Below are 20,808 nucleotides of genomic sequence, written 5' to 3'. Positions count from 1 at the left end.
ACTTTCTTTAAGGCTGTGACTTGATAAATCCGGGCGAGTGGGGTGAAACGTGGCGGCCATGTTGCCTGTTGATCAGCTCGTGTGGGTGCTCACAGGGGCTGACTCAAAGCACTCGAGCGTGGTTGTGCAGTCAGGTTGAAGTTTGAACGCAGACCCATGGCAGCGGGATGGGCAAACAGCATTTGCGAGGTCTGCAAACTGAATCAGTGTTGCGTCTTACCTGGCACGTAACAAGCTGGGCAGAGCAGGAGGACAGCACAGAACAGAAATACCTCACCAAACTGCTTACTGGACCTCATTGAGGCTAGTCTGCAGAGGAAAGACACGGTGGCAAACAGCCAGGGGGGGTGATTTTACACTGGCTGACAAACTCCCAGCCTGGCTACCAACAACAGGTCACAACAAGTTAACAACTGTTCAGGCAGGTAGATGAGCAGTTCTGCAGCATGGGCTGCTGCCGCAGAGGGCTTGGGGAAGAAAAGCCCTTCTGGCCAAGGCCCATCTTGTTATCTGGCCTCCATCAGCAGATGCCTGGGGGCATCTAGAAGAGGAGCAGCACCTCCCCCCCCTTGTCCCAGAGCCACTGCCCCCTTGCTGGCTCAGCTATCTCCTGGCTCTCCTGCTTTGCACCAGTGGTAGTCCAACACGGATCTCTACATATGTGCCCAGTCCTACATGAAGCCTGGATCGCCTTCGTGCATCCCCAACACCTTGCGACCCAGGGAATCACACAAAGAACCATTTTTTTTTTGTGTTCCCAGTGCAGAACACCAGCCTATTCAGCCACTTCTCCCACGGAAACTGCGCTTTGCCTCAGAGCCCTTTGGATGCAGGAATTGCATGTGCCACTCCAAGTGTGTGAGCGCTAGGGTTCAGGCAGTATTTTCTTTTTACTCCTTCCCTAACGCTTTTTTGACTCCTGCCAACCAAGGAGCTGACAGGTATTTCATGGGGTCGTTGCAATAATCCCGACATGTCGTTCCTGCGCAGTGATCCTGGGTTTACAGCCTGCTGCTCAATGGCTGGAATTAGGATTGGTTTCCCCCAGGAAACCATAAGCCTGTGCCGAATTTCACCTGCCATCTTACTGCCCAGTGGCACAGGTCCTTCTGCAGGTAAATTTTCACTCCTTAAATGGCTCTGTGAGCACATTTTCATTAGAAGCCACTCCTCACGATGCCTCGTAGCACTGAGTATAAACCTGGTGCTGGACTGAGGAGTACTAACAGACTAGAAACTTGGGCTTTCAAAACATAGCACTTTCAAGCATTAGTGCACTGTTTTCAAAATTATAAGCACTCGGGATTTGATTTTTTTGTTTTTTCTTTTTTCCCCTGTTTGTAGCTTCTCACCAATTGGCTGGTCGCTTTGTTACTGTACCTACATTCAAGGCTGCCTCAGGGCTGACTTGAGACACTGGGGCAAAACCTACAGCCGGCTCCACCCTGCTTGCTGCTACCCCTGAGTCATAGAGCTTTGAACTCAGATTGCACAATCCTCAACGGGTTATTTCTTAACTTCCACTACAGTTTGGTGGAAAAAAACAGGATGTTTTCGGTAGCTATTTCAGCTTTGGTGCAGAAGCTGCTCGATTTGGGGGATTATTTTTCAGTTGAAACTACTTCCCTCATTAAGGCAGGATGTTGAAAGAGGTGGAGAGTACAGAGGATCACGGGCAGCAGGAACTGACTGCATTTGAAAAATCTTTCTCGACATGAGCTGCAGCACTTCCTCAATCCTGACTCACCAAACTTGAGCCATTTGAGAGGGACCTCCTTTGCTTTGCCTGTTCCTTATCAGCCTGCGGCCCCTGCTGAGCCCCACTGCTGCGGGTGAGCAGACCCTAAACCTGCTGCTCTTCCAACGGCAGCCCTGCCAAAAAGGGTCTCTCGCTGAGCCTGCCGGTCAGAAAGGCATCTTACACCCTGCTTATTCAGTGCTAATGGCCAAGGGATTTATTTACCTTCCGGCTGCTGGGGCTGCGCTAGCAGAAGCAGCAGCTCCAGAAGAGATACAGCCACGCCAGCAGAAGCGCAGTGACGTGATTCCAGGATGAAAATTAGCCGTGCCAGCAGGAAAAGGAATGATCCCAGTGTAAGCACACCAGCAGGAACTCCTCAGAGTAGATAAAAGCCTCCCAGCCTTGTCATTCCCCGTTTTGTTTCAGCGTTCTCCAGAGTAGCTGACTTCTGGGGCAGAGCGGGCTGCCATGGAAAGGGCAAGGGCTGGAAGCCTCGGAACACCATCAGGAGAGCACAGCCCCCACACGGGCTCTCACGCCCAAACGTTATTTGGTGTTGTGACCAGAGGGGAAGATGTACATAGGTCATGTACTTTAGATTTGGGACAACACAGGCAGCAGCTCTACGCTGAGGGTAGACCTGAAGAATCCCAGGTGATTCCTCGGGGATTATAAAATGGCACTACTTTATTTCTGTAATTTCAGAAACAGACTGACTCAGTAGGAAACCTTAAAATAAACACTACTTCAGCACACTTGCGTGCTTCTGTGGCTTGAGGATGTTGTCCTTTCAACATCTCCCATCTGTCACATCTATACTTCTATATTCCTACACTCTTTCAATTTTTTTCTTACTTCTGTTACAAACAGCTAACCCCTCTGTTCGTGTTCACTCTGCTTTTCCATTCTTCTACACATCAGAGTCCCATATACTCCCTCCTTTCTAGCTAATGTTTGCTTTGCCCCCCGCTTCTCCCCTCTCCCAATGATTCCCTCCCACCTTAGCTACTGATAGTTGCCATCAACTTCCTAAATCTTTAAACAAGTTCAGATATTTGTAGCTGTCAGGAGTGCTAACTAACTGTGAGGACAAGGATCCCTCCCGCCCCTAGCTGCGTCTTCCCGGGTTCCCTGGTGTTCTGCCCACCACACCCTAGCACATCTCCTGAAATCACAGCTGATGAGATGCAGAGTTCAGAAGCTTCTACTCAACAGAAACGCCATCAAGTGGAGCCTAAGACCTTTTTACTCAGCCTGTTAAAAGGTTCTTTCAGCCATTTAAAATCCCTTTCTCCTCCCGCTGAGCTTTGTTGCCCTGATAACTTTTAAGATAGCTTTTCAGTCCCCATTTTTGATCTTGCCATTATAAGATAGGTAGGAAACACCTGCCTCCAACCAAGTGGCACTTGAAAGGGCTTTGTTCCCCAGTGCCACTCTCACAGCGAGCAGCCATCAGGTTCAGCTGGAGACAAGGGCAGGAAGCCGAATGGCTGAAAGGAAAGTGCTTGGAGAAACATGAGAACACAGACACCCCTATCTGCGGTGAAACTGTAATAATGTAATTTCCTAGTACTGAATCAGAAAGCTTTGAGTGAGACCATTTTAATTGTTTACTGCACTTTCTATTAGAAGTAGGTAATTCATTAGCAGAGTGAGGTCAGCCACTCAACCATTATCTCAGAATAGCTGACTCATTTTAAAAACACATCCAGTCTTGCCATAACAGGGTGTATTTGTTTCTTGAAGCCCAAAGCGGCCCTGCCCTTTGAGAAAAACAGGACTAAGTAACAGGACTCAACTCCTGCTGGAAGGAGAAAATGCTCTTCTTTTCCAGTGGTAACTGGATAGACTTGCCCTGCTGTCAAAACTGTAAAAGGCCTTAGGCATTATACCCTGGTGAGCTGCAGCACTGCCAGGCCTGGCTGGCAGGAGGTAGAGCCCACTGGCCCCCAGCTGCCAGGAGAGCACTCCCCAGCACAGTCATGGCCCCAGCACATCACCCCTGCCTTTTTTTTTTTCTTCTGTGCGATAAACAGATTTCTTTGCTGTATCAGCGTAAAGCAGGTTTTTTAAGGCTCCGAATCACCATCTGAATCCTTTGCAATTTTCCCACTTCTCAAGGACAGGCTCACTAAACAGCACAGGATGTGCTACTTGAGAGACAAATGCCTAAATCGCTTCTCGAGAGATTCTTTCCAGGGACACTTTCAAACTCCTGAGCACTTCCCATTTATTCCCGTAACAATTTGGAGTCTCCTTCCCTAGCCAACACCCTGCCCAGAGGGCTCCATCAAGTCAGTTGTGGGAGAAAACGGAGCATGTAACACCAAAACCACACAGTCCACACCAAACACCTCTGCCCCCTGCTTTGGAGCAGGCCACCCAGGCCTCACAGCCACTGAGCGACCTCAGGGACGCAGCCCAACCCCCGCGGGGACGAGGCCCCCACGCCCTGATACCTCCAGCCTTGCTCCCAGGCCTCCCTCCACCCTGTCACGCCCCCAGCCCCGGCTGCTCTCCACCCCGCCTCCCCCCGGGACCCGGGGAGGGAAACACCCGCCCAGCGCCTCCGGCCGCCATTGCAAAATGGCGGCCCCGCCATGGCGCCCGCGCCGCCAGCCCCGCCCCTACGCGCGGCCCCGCCCAGCTCGTCAGAAAGCGCGCGGGCGGGGCGGGGCCAGGGCAGCCGGCCCACCCAGCGCGCATGCGTACGCGGGCCGACATCCGCCCGCGACGGGGCTCGCGTACCGACATGGCGGCGGCCGAGGGCGGCGGCGGCGGCGGGGCGCGGCCGGAGACGACGGTGCAACGGGCTGAGCTGGGGCCGCTGCTGGCCACGGCCCTGAGGCCGGGGGAGTCCTGGTGAGTGGGGCCGATCGGTCGGTCTTCCCCTCCGTCCCCTTCTCGGCGGTGGGGCCTGCGGGAGTGGGCCGGGCCGGGCCGGGCCGGGCCGGGCCGGGCCGCCGCTGAGGGGTCGCGCGGCCCTGTGCCGTGTGTTGCAGGTACCTAGTGGACAGCCGCTGGTTCAAGCAGTGGAAGAAGTACGTGGGCTTCGACAGCTGGGACATGTTCGGCGCCGGCGATCCCAGCCTCTTTCCTGGGCCCATCGACAACTCGGGTCTCTTCAGCGGTGAGTGGCAGCGGGGCCCGGGGCGGCGGGGCCTGGCGCTCGGGTCGCAGCCCGGCCGCGGGTAAGCGAGTTCTGTGTGCGATCGACTCGTCGTGCAACTTTCGCTTTTGATGCTGTCTGTTCCGGGAGCGCACAGGCGCCTGTCCCGGCCTTGTAAGCGAAGGGACCAGCGCGGTTTCTACCTGCCTGTGGGAGTGTTGGTGTTTCATTGTGTCATGGTACTGTGCGTATTGGCCTTGAGAAGAAGGGGTTCTGTTTGATGACATGCTTTCTTACGTCTTCCTTTTAGATCCAGAAACTCAGAGTTTAAAAGAACATCTCATTGATGAGCTGGATTATGTATTGGTTCCCACCGAAGCCTGGAACAAACTAGTAACGTGGTATGGCTGCATAGATGGACAGCAGCCTATTGTGAGAAAAGTAAGTATGGGTGAACCAAGTACTCTTCAGCCTGGTTTCATTATCTGATCTCTATTGAACTTAGATAATGTGTATTTTGCTAGATGTGAGTTAAGGCAGGATTCTCTGCAGATAATAACATGAGCTTTTTTACCCTCGTTGTCTGAAAGAATGATCTTCCAGTATTGCAGTTGAAATCTCTAAATCTTCACTGATTCTTAGTTATATAGGTTGAGAACCATGAACCTTGTTCTGGTTAACTTTCTAGATTATGATTGTTTGGACCAGTGCAGTGCTTTTATGTTGCATGGAATAGTTTGTTCTTTGAAAAATGCAAGTTGGTAGTCAAGCTTTATTGATTTTCTGGGACAGAATAAATTGGGTTTTAGTACAGATGGTTTAGGCACTTCCTCTGAAGTTTAAGGTGGTTCATGTTTCGTCTTCCAAAATTCTGTGATTCTAAAGTAGTAAGAAGAGACACATTTGTGGTTTTGTTCTGTAAGTATTATTTTTGTTTGGCAAATGCAGTCATGAATGCATTGTTTTAGAAGGTGAAATTTGCAAGTTGCTTTTTGGAAGTCTGTCAGATGCTTCTTTAGGGGTAAAAAGGGTGTGTGTTTTTATTTTAGTCTTAAGTTTTTGCACTGACTAAACTGAGCAATGCCAGTCTGTGGGGTTCATAAAGACTAGTCGCTATACCAAGCAAATAGTGTTGATATAACGTACAGAATTTATATTGCTTAAGTGGCATTATGTTACAACGAGGGCTGCCTTAAGGTAAGCAAGACCCAGGAAAGTGAGGCACCAGAATGGTGAAAAGAAGTAAGATCCCTCTCTTGCAGACACAGTCATGCTGATCAGTGGTGCTGGAAGATGGTCATTCAGTGTGGGCTAGAAATTGTATGTAACGAGAAATTCTGATGTCTTCAGAAAGTGTAAATGACCGCAGGGTCACTTTGCTGAGTAGACAGAACTCCTGTGTAAAGCAGAAGTGGTGGGACTGGAAATTAATTATAGCATATAAAGGAGGTGTGATTTCAGTAGAAACAGATAATGTCTTGAGGAACAGAAAATCTATATTGAGGAGAAACTAGAAGTATTACTGATCAGTGCCTCTCTGATTGAGGAAGCTTTTGTTCATGAACTGGTGAACTGCTTTCTCAAAGCCTGGCATGTTACTAGACACTCCCCTTTCTGAAAAATTCAGAAGTTGGATGAGATGTTTATTGGGGGAAACAGTTGGGTGACAGACTTAACTGTGTGAGCCTCTTTTTCTTGGGATACCAGATGCCGCTGTTTCAACAGTGTAATTAGTAAGCGCTAGAGCTTAGAGCTAACGCTCTTACAGAGAGAAGATGCTAAGTTATCCAGTTAAGAGTAAATTTTGTAAGTTTTGAATTGCTATGAGAGTTCAGTCTCTGTTTATTAATAACCTGGTAACTGAAGTGGATTTTTACTTTTTAAAAAAATGTTCAAATTTAACAGAATAGCAGGTTTGGGGACGTTACAGCCTCTTATAAAAAAAATATAAGATGGAAGGTCGGTGGGACACACTAGCTGCAGTGCTGCACCTGAGTAGAACACGGTCAGTATCTAGTTGCAGTATTCTCCAGAGAGCATTGGAAGTAAAGAACTTAAACTTGTGATCCTTGAATGCTTTAATCCTTTTCCTAAAGCTGGATCAACAGTAATTCATACATCAAAAAATCCATAAAAGTAGGATTTGGGAAGTAACTTTCAGGCATCTTTGCACTTTTACAAGCTGATGTATGTGCCTGATGACTGGGGACAAGCACAGGAGGATTAGATTAGATTTATTTGTTGTTCAGGTTTCTTTTGATAATCTCAAACCATATTTTCAGGCAGACTTCTGTAGAGTCCCACTGCAAAGTGTATTAATGTGTAAAATACAGAACAGTGTGGTTCCTCAGTGGTTGAATGCATGTTGTGCTCAGATTGCTGTCCAATGGCATGACCTGAGTTTTGCTTTGGCAGACTTTGATTAGCTCACTGGCTCTCTGTACACCGTTTGAGACATCTGCAGGCAATTAGAGACTCTTCTTGCCATTTACCTGTCCTAACAGACACAGTGATCTGACCAGAAACAACTTCTTGGAAAGAGTTCTTCCATTTCTGAATATGGTTCTTGTTTATTTGTTTCCAACTATAGAATCCTGGAGAGCAGGAAGTCCCATTTAATGAAATTCCTTCTAAAAAAGAAATGGAGAACTTCTGAATTGGTTCCTTTGCATTTAAAAAAAGAAGTCTAATTTGCCTGTCAGGAAGTTATTTAAACAGGGAGTTTTACTTCCTCTTTCTGTTGTAACAGCAAAGTACTGAAAATCTTTCCAAATGTATTTGCTAATTACTTACCTTTAAAGCACCTTGAATATGTAATACAACCCTATAAAAGCTCAGAAGAGGGAAGTATAATTTAGCCAAATTCTCACAAGTCTTAGTCTTAATTCTTCATTTCTTTCCAAAGCTGGGTAAAGTGTTTTTTCTTTTTTTTTTTTTTTTTTTTTTTTCCTGTGAAATGATACAGATGTGGATCATTGCAACTCTGGTATCACACAAATAGAATAGAATTTTTCAGTTGGAAGGCACCTACAATGATCATCTAGTCCAGCTGCCTGACCACCTCAGGGCTGAGCGAAAGTTAAAGCAGATTATTAAGGGCATTGTTCAAATGCCTTTTAAGGACTGTTACTTTTAAAAATTATACTTTTTGGTTCAATGAAGTATGATCTCAATTTCATAGGCTTTATAGCTGCAAAGAACTGTGGAGAGATGTGTGGTTTTTTTTTTTTTTTTTTTCTTTTTTCTCTCCAGTTACTTCAGTTGTCTCATAACTGGCCTCTGAAATAACCTTTTCTTTCTGGCATAACGTGTTTTGTGATCTGTAGGTGAAAAGTAGTGTCTAGTCATACAGAATACCGTTCTAAATATATGCTGAAAGGTAGTGGGATGGATCATAGAATTAGTGAGGTTGGAAGGGACCTTTAAGATCATCAAGTCCAACCGTTAACCTACCCTGATAAAAACACCACCACTTCTAAACCATGTCCCTAAGCACCTCATCTATCCTTTTCTTAAACACCTCCAGGGATGGTGAATCCACCACCTCTCTGGGCAGCCTATTCCAATGTTTAATAACCCTTTCAGTGAAAAAATGCTTCCTAATAACCAATCTAAACCTGCCCTGACATAACTTGAACCCATTTCCTCTCATCCTATCACTTGTCACCAGGGAGAAGAGGTCAGCTCCCATCTCTCTAAAACCTCCTTTCAGGTAGTTGTAGAGGGTGATAAGGTCTCCCCTCAGCCTCCTCTTCTCCAGGCTAAACAACCCCAGATCCCTCAGTCGTTCCTCATAAGGTTTGTCCTCTGACCCTTCACCGGCTTTGTAGCCCTTCTCTGGACACGCTCCAACACCTCAGTGTCCTTCTTGTAGTGAGGGGCTCAAAACTGAACACAGTACTCGAGGTGAGGCCTCACCAGTGCCGAGTACAGGGGGATGATTACTTCCCTAGTCCGGCTCACCACACTATTCCTGATGCAGGCCAGGATGGTGTTGGCCTTCTTGGCTGCCTGGGCACACTGCTGGCTCATGCTCAGCCGGCTGTCCACCAACACCCCAGGTCCTTTTCTGCCAGGCAGCTTTCGAGCCACTCCGCCCCCAGTCTGTAGCGCTGCATGGGGTTGTTGTGACCCAAGTGCAGGACCCGACACTTGGCCTTGTTGAACCTCATACCATTGGCCTCAGCCCATCTGTCCAGCCTGTCCAGATCCCTCTGCAGAGCCAATCTACCCTCAAGCAGATCAACACGCCCCTCTAGTTTAGTGTCGTCTGCGAACTTACTGAGGGTGCATTCGATCCCCTCATCCAGATCATTGATAAAGATATTAAAGAGAACGGGCCCCAGCACCGATCCCTGGGGGACACCACTTGTGACTGGACACCAACTGGATTTAACTCCATTTACCACCACTCTCTGGGCACGGCCATCCAGCCAGTTTTTTACCCAGCGAAGAATACACCTGTCCAGGCCATGAGCAGCCAGTTTCTCCAGGAGAATGCTATGGGAAACAGTGTCAAAAGCCTTGCAAAAATCCAGGTAGATAACATCCACAGCTTTTCCTTCGTCCACTAAGTGGGTCACCTTGTCATAGAAGGAGATCAGGTTTGACAGGCATGACCTGCCTTTCACAAACCCATGCTGACTGGGCCTGATCACCCTGTTGTCTTGCATGTGCCGTGTGATGGCACTGAGGATGATCTGCTCCATGACCTTCCCAGGCACCAATGTCAGACTGACTGGCCTGTAGTTCCCTGGATCCTCCTTCCGGCCCTTCTTATGGATGGATAGATGTACCTATTGGAGTATTCTCTCAAATGTGAAATTGATTTGAAAATGACTCTGAAATAAAGCAATGTAATCAAAATCAGTTCTGACATATTTGTTTGGTTTTGCAAGGAGAGAGTAATTAGGCAGATTCTGTATACCTTGCAGAAAAATAATTAATGCTATGTCTTACTCTGTTCTAATAGAAAGGAATTTGATCCAGTGTTTCAGGCTTGTTTCTTTTTTATAAACTTTAGCCAAAGACTAAAGGGAAAAGATACTTTTTTTTTTCCTAGAGTGCTCTGATTATGTAAACAAATATTTTTTGTGGGTAATTAGCTGGCACTATCAGTTCAGCTGTGATGATGGACCTTTGGAACTTTGCACTGTGGAAGGAAAGCACTGGGATTTCTTACGTTTTAAAATGAAAATGAAACCCCAAAACAAGCTGACGGAGGTTATGGCTGAATCTGGACTTGAGAGCAAGTCAGTGTTCAGTGCAAGACTCCTAAAGACTTAAAATATTTAGCCAAGTGTACCTTATGGAGTAAGGTACTAAGGCTAAGTATCTAAGGCTAAATACGGGCACAAGACCGATAGCCAACAAGTACCGTAAGGGAAAGTTGAAAAGAACTTTGAAGAGAGAGTTCAAGGCCCGCGGACGGTGTGAGGCCGGTAGCGGCCCCCCCGGCGCGCTGGGCCCGGGGCTTCTTGGAGTCGGGTTGCTTGGGAATGCAGCCCAAAGCCGGTGGTAAACTCCATCTAAGGTTATGGAGGACTGCTCAGTATTGTAACTTTGTATTATTCTGTTTATTGCATTTGCCTTCTGTTTGCAGGTAGTGGAATATGGTCTGTTTGTGAAGCACTATAAAGTTGAAGTTTATCTTCTTGAGCTGAAGCTGTGTGAGTGCAGCGACCCTGACAATGTAATTAGCTGCCACTTTAGCAAAGCAGATACTGTTGGTAAGTAGTTCTTTGATACACAAAGCTTTGCTCTGATGCTACCTCAGGAGCTATATTGTGCCCTCCAGAGCAGGAATCACAGAATGATGTTGATAAACTGGAGCAAGTCTAGTGGATACCAACAGGACAGTTGGGGTTGGAGCATGTGATGTGTGAGAAGAGGCCGAGGGAGCTGCGTTTAGTCTGGAGAAGAGAAGGCTTTGGCAGAACCTTGTAATACCTATGAGGAGGTTACTGAGAACATGGAGTCAGGCTGTTTACTGAGTCACAAAGCAAAAAACCAATAGACAATAGTCATAAGTTGAAACGGGACAGATTCCAGCTGAATATGATGAGAACGTTTTCTCTATTAGGACAGCTAGACATTTGAACAGGGCCCAGAGGGGTGGGGGGGATCTCCTTCCTTGCCAGGTTTGAACACCTGATTGGATAAGCCCCAGGCAGCCTGGTCTGAATTCAGCATTGACCCCGCTTTGAGTGGTTGGACGAGGAACCTCCTGAGTTTCTTTCAGCCGCAGTAGTTCTGTGTGCAACACAGGGAATTGTGATTTAAAAGCTTTGAGGAGCACATTGTTGACTAACTCATGTCCTCAAGAAACATCCACATCACTCATGTAAAACAGTTTTGTCTCTGGTTCTCATAGGATTCCTTCTTCCTAGTGTGTGAATATTGTCGAAACACTGAAAAAACTTCCTTCTTGAACCTATGTTTTCAAATGGTGACTGTTTCACAGAAGTTGGCCTTTCAGCAGAAACTTCTCAATGTGTCTCATTATTGGTTTGAGGACTTGACAGGCAAATACATGACTAAAACCAGAAGGTTTTCTTTCTTTCAGACTAAATATTAGACAAACTATATAAGCAATTGTAACTTCCGTGATACATTTTCTATGCAAAGAATCTTAAAGGATCTATGATAAAACTCTTTGCTGAATGTCTGGCCTGTCAGTTTTTTTTCAAAAGCACTCAAGTTTTAGGAATTCTTGTGTGTTGGTTTTTTTTTTTTTTTCCTGAACAGCTACCATCGAGAAAGAAATGAGAAAACTATTTAATATCCCAGCTGAGAAGGAAACTAGGTTATGGAACAGGTATACGAGTAACACTTATGAGCAGCTCAGCAAGCTGGATAGCACTGTGCAAGATGCAGGGCTCTATCAGGGTCAGGTAAGGGGCATAACTCTTTTTTTTTTTTTTTTTTTTTTTTTTTTTTAGATTCTCATGTACTGCTTTCTCTGTTGTGTAATTTTTTTTTACTTGTGTTTATGAGCAAACATTGAAAATGTGATTTGTTAATGATTTTGCAAAATGTGTAGCGGACTAGCAGTTACCTTTCTTTATTACCTGAACTCTCTTTCAGGTTGTTCTAATAGAAGTGAAAAATGAAGATGGCACATGGCCTGGACAGCATTTCCTGGCAAAGTAAGCAAGCATCTTCTAAAGGTTTCCACTATCTTGTCTAGCTTGTTCGCTTGGTTTTAGTGACCACATGTTCTCTTTGAAAACCTGGTTATCGCTGGTTATTGCAGATTTCTTTGTTTTGGGTATTTTGAAGAAGGAGAAAATTTTGAATATAAATATTCCTCACTGATTTTGCTGCTGGTTTCTTGTCCTGGCAAGTATTCTGTTTTTAAAGCCCATTTCAAATAGGTTGTGTAAGGATTAAATAGCTTAGGTTTCTATAGCTTAGGAGACGAAAGTGCTATTTATGTTGAGCTAGTCTACTTAAAAAGCTAACTCTGCGGGGGGGGGAGGGGAAGAAGTCTTCTACCATTGCAGAACAACAAGGATTTTGGAGTATATTTCCAAAGCTGCCAGTACTGAATGCTCAGAGTTCTGATAGTTCCTCCTTAGAAAGGGTATAGAAATAGCTGAGCAACACCCCCTGCTGCCAAAGACAATTATCAAAGCCTCTAAATACTGATTCTCTATCTCCACTATGTAATTTAGAGAAGAGATGAGTAAGAGGGGGGCTTGATGAAATGTTGTATGTATAGAGTGAATGGTGTAGAAGGGAAGTTGCATGCAGTGATAAGGAACTGCTCTTATCAAGTCATACTACAGAAAGTAAAATTCTGTGATTTTACTAGTCTGATGGGCTACTCGCTTTCCTGTGGGTAGGCCATCCAACTTGATACTGATAAAGAAAATATTTTTACATGCAATACAGTTGACTTACAGAACTTGTTGCTGACTGATCTCATTTGAGATCAAGATCTTACTAGTGTTAAACTTGAAGAATGGATCAAATAGGTCAGTGAAACCTATTTTGAAACAATTCTCTAGTTCTGAGATATAATACTGGGTAAATGGATCAGGAGAAAGTTCATAGGATTATAATGAACTTTCTGTAAGTGTGCAATGTGAAAAGCATCTAAACATTCATATCATGTACATGTTGGAGTACTGGTTGACAGTCGGTATTAGAGAGGCAGCCGTGCAGGACCAGATCATAACCTTTTGTGTCCATGTGAAGCAATGCTAAACAGGGTCGCTGTGGCATTCCCAGGCCTCAGTCTTGTCTTTTTCAGCAGCTAGTCTGATAGGTAAAGACTTTTAATTAACCTCTAGTGATATTTGAATGAAAACGGTTATCAGTATGCAGATTAATATTTTATAATGATGTAGAAATAAAGAGTTGCTTATTATAATGTAGAACTTGCGAAATTGTGTGACTTGATGCTGATAATGGTGGCTGGAAGAATTGTATTAAGTCATACATGTTGGATGAGCTATTCCTTTATACTTTGTCTTGGCTAATTATTTCCTTGCCCGTTATCTCTGTTAAGAAACTAAGCATGTATATTCCACCTAATGTCTTCCTTATACAGTTGGGTGCGTTGGTTTAGCAAGTTCTGCTCTCTAGCTCTTGTGCCCTTATTTAGTCTTGTGGGTTAAATGCGTAATAACTGTTCAGAAACACTGTTTGGGAAGACAAAGAGGGGAAGAAGAAGCTGGACTCCTTCTCCTCTTTAGGATTGATGTTGGTGTGTGCTGATCAAATGTGAAGGACCTTTATATGTGGCTCGGGCAAAGGCTGTGTCTCAGGAAAGCAGTATGCTTTCACATCTTTGGGTTATAACGAGCCCTGCTGGACAAGCATTATGCCTTCCTATGCTAAAGGTGGCTGTGTCATGTAAGGCAAGTCAGGTAGAAGGATTGGACTTCAAAATTCTTTCCGTGTTTGAAATGGGTGGAGGAAAAAGTTGAGAACACACTCTTTCATAGACATAAGATAACAAAAGTTAATGAGCAATAAGTATTTACCTGTTAGGTTCAGTGATGTTTATTTTCTATGCCATTTTATGTCTTTAAGCTACTAATATTGTACAGCAGTTGCCTTGATAACCCCAAACCCACATATGAATAGTACTCATACTGTTGAAAATGAGGAACGCTATACTGTATCTGGACCAGGTGTGTCCAGTAGCCTGCCTCATAGCATGGGCAGTAGCAGATGTATGCAGGAGGAATAAAAAAAGTTCCCTGTAAGAAGAGGATATAATTAGCAATGCATTTGCAGTGGTATACTGATGTCTTCTGGTAGCCTGCAGCTGAGACTTTTCCCAAGATGGTTAAGTCTAGATATCTATGTTGAATATATGTTGACAGGCTGGGGGGGCTTCTGTTCTGCATTGTGGTGCTTCCTCTGTTGCATATCTTCACTCCTTGTCAAATTGAGTGGGCTGGTGACAGTCTAGGCTGGATCATTTGTAGATCTTAAGTTTTCTTTCTGTGGGTCTTTCAAGGGTTATTTCACAAAGCTTTTTACCTATTTTTAAGGGATTTATATTTAAAAAAGAAATAGTGAAGCTCTGGGTTTTTTTTGTTATATAATATATTCTTAGTGAGTAAGCTAGGTTTAGCTTTTCTTTCTTGAATCATTGGCGTTGCTCCATATTAATTAATTTATATTTGCTCTGTGCTTTCCTTTCACATCAGTCATAATGCTTAAGTTTATTTGGTTTCCTTCCCTTTTTTAGCCTATCTTCATATAAATGCATAAATATTTAATACTCTGTAGTTCGTAATTTATTTGATGTTTGAATATTCTCCAGCTAGTTCTCATATTTTATTGAGTCCTTAATTTTTTCAAGACGTTCTTTTATTAAGGGTATTTTCTTTTATTTCATTTAGTTTTAAATACACTGTGTAAATTCCACCTCCCTATGAAGTTGAAACCTAGGAGAGCACAGTGGAAAGATTTTGTACTAATCTCAGGTTGAGTCTTTAACATAACTTAATCTTGGAGCAGCATAGATTTTTTTTTTCCCCTTGGAGAGCGGTAATTTAATAAATAAAATAATTGATAAAACTTTTCTATGTAATTAAAAAAAATAGATTCTTGTTTTGACCATGTGCTTTCATTTGCCAGATATCTCAGCAGACAAATCTCAAGTGAAAGCGTACTCTGACTTAGGGTGTGTTCTCAGTTGATCTTATTTTTTTTTTTTTTTCCTTTTGTTCTGGAAACATTAGATGTCTGTACTGCAATTAAATATTGCCAGCATTTTAACTGTTTCTGTGAGCTAGTAAAAGACTCGCTAATCTGGAGTGTAAGGTTCAAAACTCATTAATGGGTTAGGACATGGATTATCTTTCCGTGGGCGTGTGCTTGCATATATGTGTTGCATTAAATCAATATTATATGTTTAAGACTCCAGATTAATAAGTTTAGTGCAAAGTCATGGGGACTATTTATACGTGTAAAATCTGTGGGTGACTGTGAGCAATTGAACTGGGCAGAACTGGTGAGAGAGGAAGGAGGAGATGAGAGTAGCCGGAGAGAAGATACAGAGTTCCCAGCCTAGAAGAGTACGAGTCTCGCCCTGTTAACTGGTGAGGTGTTCAGGGTAGGTTACACTAGGTTACATTAATATTGCAGAAAGTAATTCTGTAGTAAAGGAGGTTCTTTATGTGGGAAATAACTAATCTGGTGCTTTTTGGAAGCCAAAGCTGATACCAGAGGTGAGTTGGAAGCTGCATTAACAGCATGGCTAAGAAAGATAAGTGAGACTATCGTCCTGAAAACCTGTTCTGCTCTTTCATGAGGCTAGGAAAGTCTGTAATGTTGGTAAGCTGTTATGCTTTCTAAATAAACGTACACTTTAAAGTTCTGAAGAATTGGACTCCTAGCTGCATCTGGTGTCAGCAGGAACTGTGAATGCTCTGTGCTAAGGTGTGGTTTGAAAGAGAGTTGAGTAACTCCAAATTTTAATCCTATCTCAGGCAAATGTTTTGCTCCAGTATTCTGTTTCTCAGCTGGAGGAAATATATTTAGCCAAGACCATGGGGAACTTTATATTGGGACATCTTTCTTTGGGCTGCATCACTTTAACACTAAAAGCATTTATGAGAAAGTTTTTCCTTACTTGATGGTGTAAACAAATGGGATGTAGAGTGCTCTGCTGTTGGTAGAGGAATGGTGAGCATCTGCATCGCTACCTGTGTGCCAAAAGAGGCCTTGGAAAGCTGGGTGTTCATGTCATTTGTTATTCGCAGAATACATGTGTGCAAGGTGACTGTGGGGTGGGCAGGTTCCCTGTCATAGGGATTTTTCCCCACCATTTGCTGCTTGTCAGAGGCACTGGCTCCTACCACGGGAAACGGCTTTTCCACATGTTTGGCAGCCTTCTGTGTGTTTTCCCTGCCATCAAGCTGGCTGACATCTTACAGAAAAAAATGCTCTTCAACTCCACAGAAGTTCTGGGTGGTATATTCAGAGTATGTCTGGCTACTGTTGTTTGTTAGTTTGCTTCTCCCTAAGGAACAGTTCCCTAAGGAACTTTATTGTTATAGTTTGAAACTGCTTTTGCTACTAGATGAGGTTTTAGAAGAGGGAATGGATTATACTTACTCTAGGAATTTCGGAATTGGAGGCATCCTTTGTTTCTGAAGGGAGATTACATCAGTGATTCTATGGAACTTGGTCTTCTTCAATTGTTACTTATAAGATGCTGAAAATAAAATCCAGAGCTAGCAGAGTTCCAGCTCAGTCCTAGCACACACTTTATCTTGAGTATGAATAAGAAATCATGTCAGATCTATAAAAGTAGCACCTTTTCCATCAGGTATTGCTTTTGAAAGCAGGAGTGAAGTTGTATTTAGCATGTGCCTGGTAGCTGTCTGCCTCCCTTTGCAATATGCAGCGGGAAAATACCTTCTGGTTCTTTGGTTGCTGCTAGAGTTTTCATGCCGTTTCCCCTTCCCGCTCTTCTATTTGCTGGTGGCACTGTATACTCGGTGGACTTCCCCCTGGTACTTTCATCAGTAAAAATGTTGGAGGAATTGTTGCTTAATTCACCCGTCTTGTAACACATGTAGCTTTTCTCAACTATTCAGTCTTGTATCAGGTTGAAGAGATGCCTAAATCAACATTCAGCGATGTTGCATGCTGGAAATTACCGTACAATTTTAAGACCTTGATGGTTGATGTGTATTTTGTAGGTACATAATACCATAATTAAATGCCCTTTCGTATTTAAAACTGATCTCCTTCCCCCATTTCCTTGTCTGCTGATGATTTCAGAGGACCCCTTCAGCAATGGGGCTAAACGTTCTGTGGGCAGATCTGTATTACATGACTTTCAAGTGCTTGAGTTGGCAGCAGATGCCATGCCTTCAAAGTAGCATTGAGCATGTAAGATAAGTTAAGGAGGCTTTTGCATGTAAGAACTTTCTAAATGAAAATCCATTATGGCCTTTGCCAATTAAATCTGAGGTCTAACTTTTCTTGCTTTGACAAAAACTTTCTGTCACAATATTTTTATTTTTTTTATATTGGTAGTTTAAAGGAGAAGGACTACTTCTACTATGTGCTCTGAAGGTAGCCTCAACTGAATTGAAGTACTTTACCTGTCTCTGTCTTCCAACCACTTCAAAGCCTCTTACAGTATATTTTCAAGCTGTTCAGCTTAGCAGTTTTTCTACTTATCAGCCATATGGCCTCACAGTTTCTGTGCTAGATTAATCTAACTTTGTCCTCTTTATGCTGCTAGTCTCCAGATTTCTCCTCACTTGCCATTTGTGTGGGTTTTTGAAACATTGTGTGGCAAGATATGAAACGTCTGTCTTTAATTGGCAGATGGGGGGCAACATGCATGGTTATAGTGAAACATGAAGTTGTGTACGTGGGGATGAAGAACATTAGTCTGAAATACATGTTGGACTCTGGGAGTTTGATTCCAGTCCTGGTTCAGTCTCCTGAATGTGAGCTCCTGTAGCAACCTTGAGGCAAAACCAAATAACCTCACTGGTTCAGTAGGGAAATGCTGAGTGTGCACCAGAAGACTTTTTCGATAACTGGCGCACTGATAAAACTGTGTGTGAAATGATCATATCCTGTTGAGGCTGTCAACAAATCTGAAAAGTAGACTAATGAAAGATTTCAGAAGGCGCCAAGTGAACTGTTGAAGAACTAACAAATAATTTTTGTGCTAGAAGACTTAAAAGTTGAAGTATTGTATCAGTGAGCAACATAAAAGTTGATTTTAACACTTTAAAGCTTCTGTGGGATATGAGAAATGGAAATCGAAGAAGGGACTCTACAGGCAGCAGACGTGGAGATGAGCACAAACCATTGTCCAGATGATGAAGCCAGGTACTCATGCTGCAAATCATAGAATCATAGAATGGTTTAGATCGGAAGGGACCTTAAAGATCATCTAGTTCCAACCCCCCTGCCATGGACAGGGACACCTCCCACTAGACTAGGTTGCTCAAAGCCCTGTCCAGCCTGGCCTTGAACACCTCCAGGGATAGGCCATCCACAACTTCTCTGGGCAACCTGTTCCAGTGCCTCACCACCTTCAGAGTGAAAAATTTCTTCCTAATATCTCATCTAAACCTGACCTCTTCCAGTTTAAAGCCATTCCCCCTCGTCTGTCACTACATGTCCTTGTAAAAAGTCCCTCTCCGGCTTTCTTGTAGGCCCCCTTTAGGTACTGGAAGGCTACTATAAGGTCTCCCTGAGCCTTCTCTTCTCCAAGCTGAACAACCCCTACTCTCTCAGCCTGTCAAGTTTCTTCTGACTGTAAGGGTTACTGATCATTGGAAGAGTTTAGCTGTAGTCTGCTGGATTGGCTGTTGCTGGCCACTGTGAAACCATGATGGTAGATTTTTCTACAAGCGGTATTTTACCTCAGACAGGAGTTGGCTTGACAGACTGTCAAGTCGATGTCAAAGTAGAGAGCAGTGACGAGTGGTGTTGCTCAGGGGTCGGTACTGGGGCCTGTACTGTTCAACCTCTTTGTTGGAGACATGGACAGTGGGGTCAAGTGCACCTCAGCGAGTTTGCCAATAATACCAAGCTGTTTGGCAAGGTAGACATGCTGGAGGGGAGGGATGCCATCCAGAGGGACCTGGACAGGCTGCAGAGGTGGGCCCAAGCCGACCTCATGCAGTTCAACAAGGCCAAGTGCAAGGTCCTACACCTGGGTTGGGGCAATCCCAAGCACAAATACAGGATCGGTGGGAAATGGCTGGAGAGCAGCCCTGAGGAGAAGGACCTGGGGGTGCTGATTGATGAGAAGCTCAACATGAGCCAGCAATGTGTGATTGCAGCCCAGAAGGCCAACCGTATCCTGGGCTGCATCAGAAGAAGTGTGGCCAGCAGGTCAAAGGAGGTGATTCTGCCCCTCTACTCCACTCTGGTGAGACCCCACCTGGAGTACTGCATCCAGCTCTGGAGTCCCCAACATAAGAAGGACATGGCCCTGCTGGAGCGTGTCCAGAGGAGAGGCACGAGGATGATCCGAGGGCTGGAGCACCTCTCCTATGAGGAGAGACTGAAAGAGTTGGGGCTGTTCAGCCTGGAGAAGAGAAGGCTCCGGGGAGATCTTATTGTGGCCTTCCAGTACATAAAGGGGGCTTACAGGAGAGCTGGGGAAGGACTTTTTACTAGGGCATGTAGTGATAGGATGAGGGTGAATGGTTTTAAACTGGAAGAGGGCAGGTTCAGATTGAACATTAGGAAGAAGTTTTTCACTTTGAGGGTGGTAAGGCACTGGAACAGGTTGCCCAGAGAGGCTGTTGTGGCCCCGTCCCTGGAGGTGTTTAAGGCCAGGCTGGACATGGTCTTGGGCAACCTGATCTAGTGGGAAGTGTCCCTGCCTATGGCAGGGGGGTTGGAACTCGATGGTCTTCAAGGTCCTTTCCAACCCAAACCATTCTATGATTCCATGACTCAAATTGTGCTTAAGCAGGAGGACTGATTCAACAGTCATACCATGCAATCTCATCCTTAAACCTGTGAAACTGTTTTCTTCAATTCCTGAACATGGTTAGATGAAGTCTTTCTTTGCTATAGCTTACTGTTGTGTAGATTTGGGTAATGAAATGTATCTGAATGTGTTTATCCCTGTCAGAAACATTGTGGTGATGATCAAAGGGAGGCTGCAGGAGCTTGGCACCTTCCAGTCCAGTGTCTGTTGTGCCTACAAAGAGCAAACTGAGAGTGCATTCAGGGGTAACCCACTGAGTAGCCCAGAACATTTTGGAAGGATCTCGGTCATGAATGTTGAAGAAGAGATAATGTTTATCTCTTACTTCAGAGCAAGGTGCTGGGGCCTCCATTTCCAAGGAAGCGGAAGTCACATACTGTGAGAGATGGCAGTGGAGGGGGCAAGTGTCTTTGACCAGTCAAAGTCTGCGTGTTCCACAGAAACCCTTTTTGGGGCACTGGGGATAAATGCTTGGCATCCAGGATTTCTATTGTTACCTCTCTGTGCAAATGAGGCAGTCTCCTCAAGAGCCTACAGTATTGTGGGGTCAGTAACAGTAGCTTCCTGGGCTTAAAATGAGAAGCTTTCAGAGGAAAACTTTTTTCTTAGCTGCTGTCTGTACCTTTCAACCTGGAATCAGGTACCTTTGTGACTGTCTTGTGAAATGAGGGGGAGCAGCTGTGCTTAGTAAATCCTTAATCTTTCTTCAGTTATTAGAGATAGATGAGTAACTTGTAAAATGTAAGGGTCCTTAGCATTTTTATCTTCCCAAGTGTATTTGATCTCTATTTTTTTTTGTTTCTCCACACTTGGAAAGCTGCTGGCCTCTCTTTTGTTGTTTTACTTCTTACATGATCTTCCCCATTTTCTAACAGGAATTCACTCAGGATCCTTCATGACTTTGTAGGTAGACTTTTCCCACTCTGTGACTTGTTTCTTTCTTATCTTTGCTTTCTGATCCTTTTTTTTTTATCCTTCCCTGTAGTTCTTCGCTTTTTTTTTATGTGCGTA

At 44.4% G+C, this 20,808-nt stretch overlaps 1 protein-coding gene across 3 annotated transcripts in view; it reads left to right on the top strand.

Moving 5' to 3' along the window:
* Positions 1 to 4,445: 4,445 nt before the first annotated feature.
* Positions 4,446 to 20,808, top strand: part of USP4 (ubiquitin specific peptidase 4) — a gene marked incomplete at its 5' end in the record, with an annotated part of 49,654 nt that continues 33,291 nt past the window's right edge. For 2 of the 3 annotated variants that reach the window (XM_082487950.1, XM_082487949.1), the window contains 6 exons: positions 4,446 to 4,603; positions 4,744 to 4,871; positions 5,161 to 5,291; positions 10,453 to 10,579; positions 11,598 to 11,743; positions 11,937 to 11,998. In XM_082487950.1, coding sequence (XP_082344076.1) covers positions 4,446 to 4,603; positions 4,744 to 4,871; positions 5,161 to 5,291; positions 10,453 to 10,579; positions 11,598 to 11,743; positions 11,937 to 11,998 — 752 coding nt within the window. The remainder of the gene's footprint in view (positions 4,604 to 4,743; positions 4,872 to 5,160; positions 5,292 to 10,452; positions 10,580 to 11,597; positions 11,744 to 11,936; positions 11,999 to 20,808) is intronic. The other variant, XM_082487951.1, reaches the window with a different exon arrangement.

Source organism: Vanellus vanellus, assembly GCF_965231255.1.
Source record: "Vanellus vanellus genome assembly, chromosome: 9".
Lineage (NCBI taxonomy): Eukaryota > Metazoa > Chordata > Aves > Charadriiformes > Charadriidae > Vanellus > Vanellus vanellus.
This window is presented reverse-complemented; position numbering and strand designations above follow the sequence as displayed.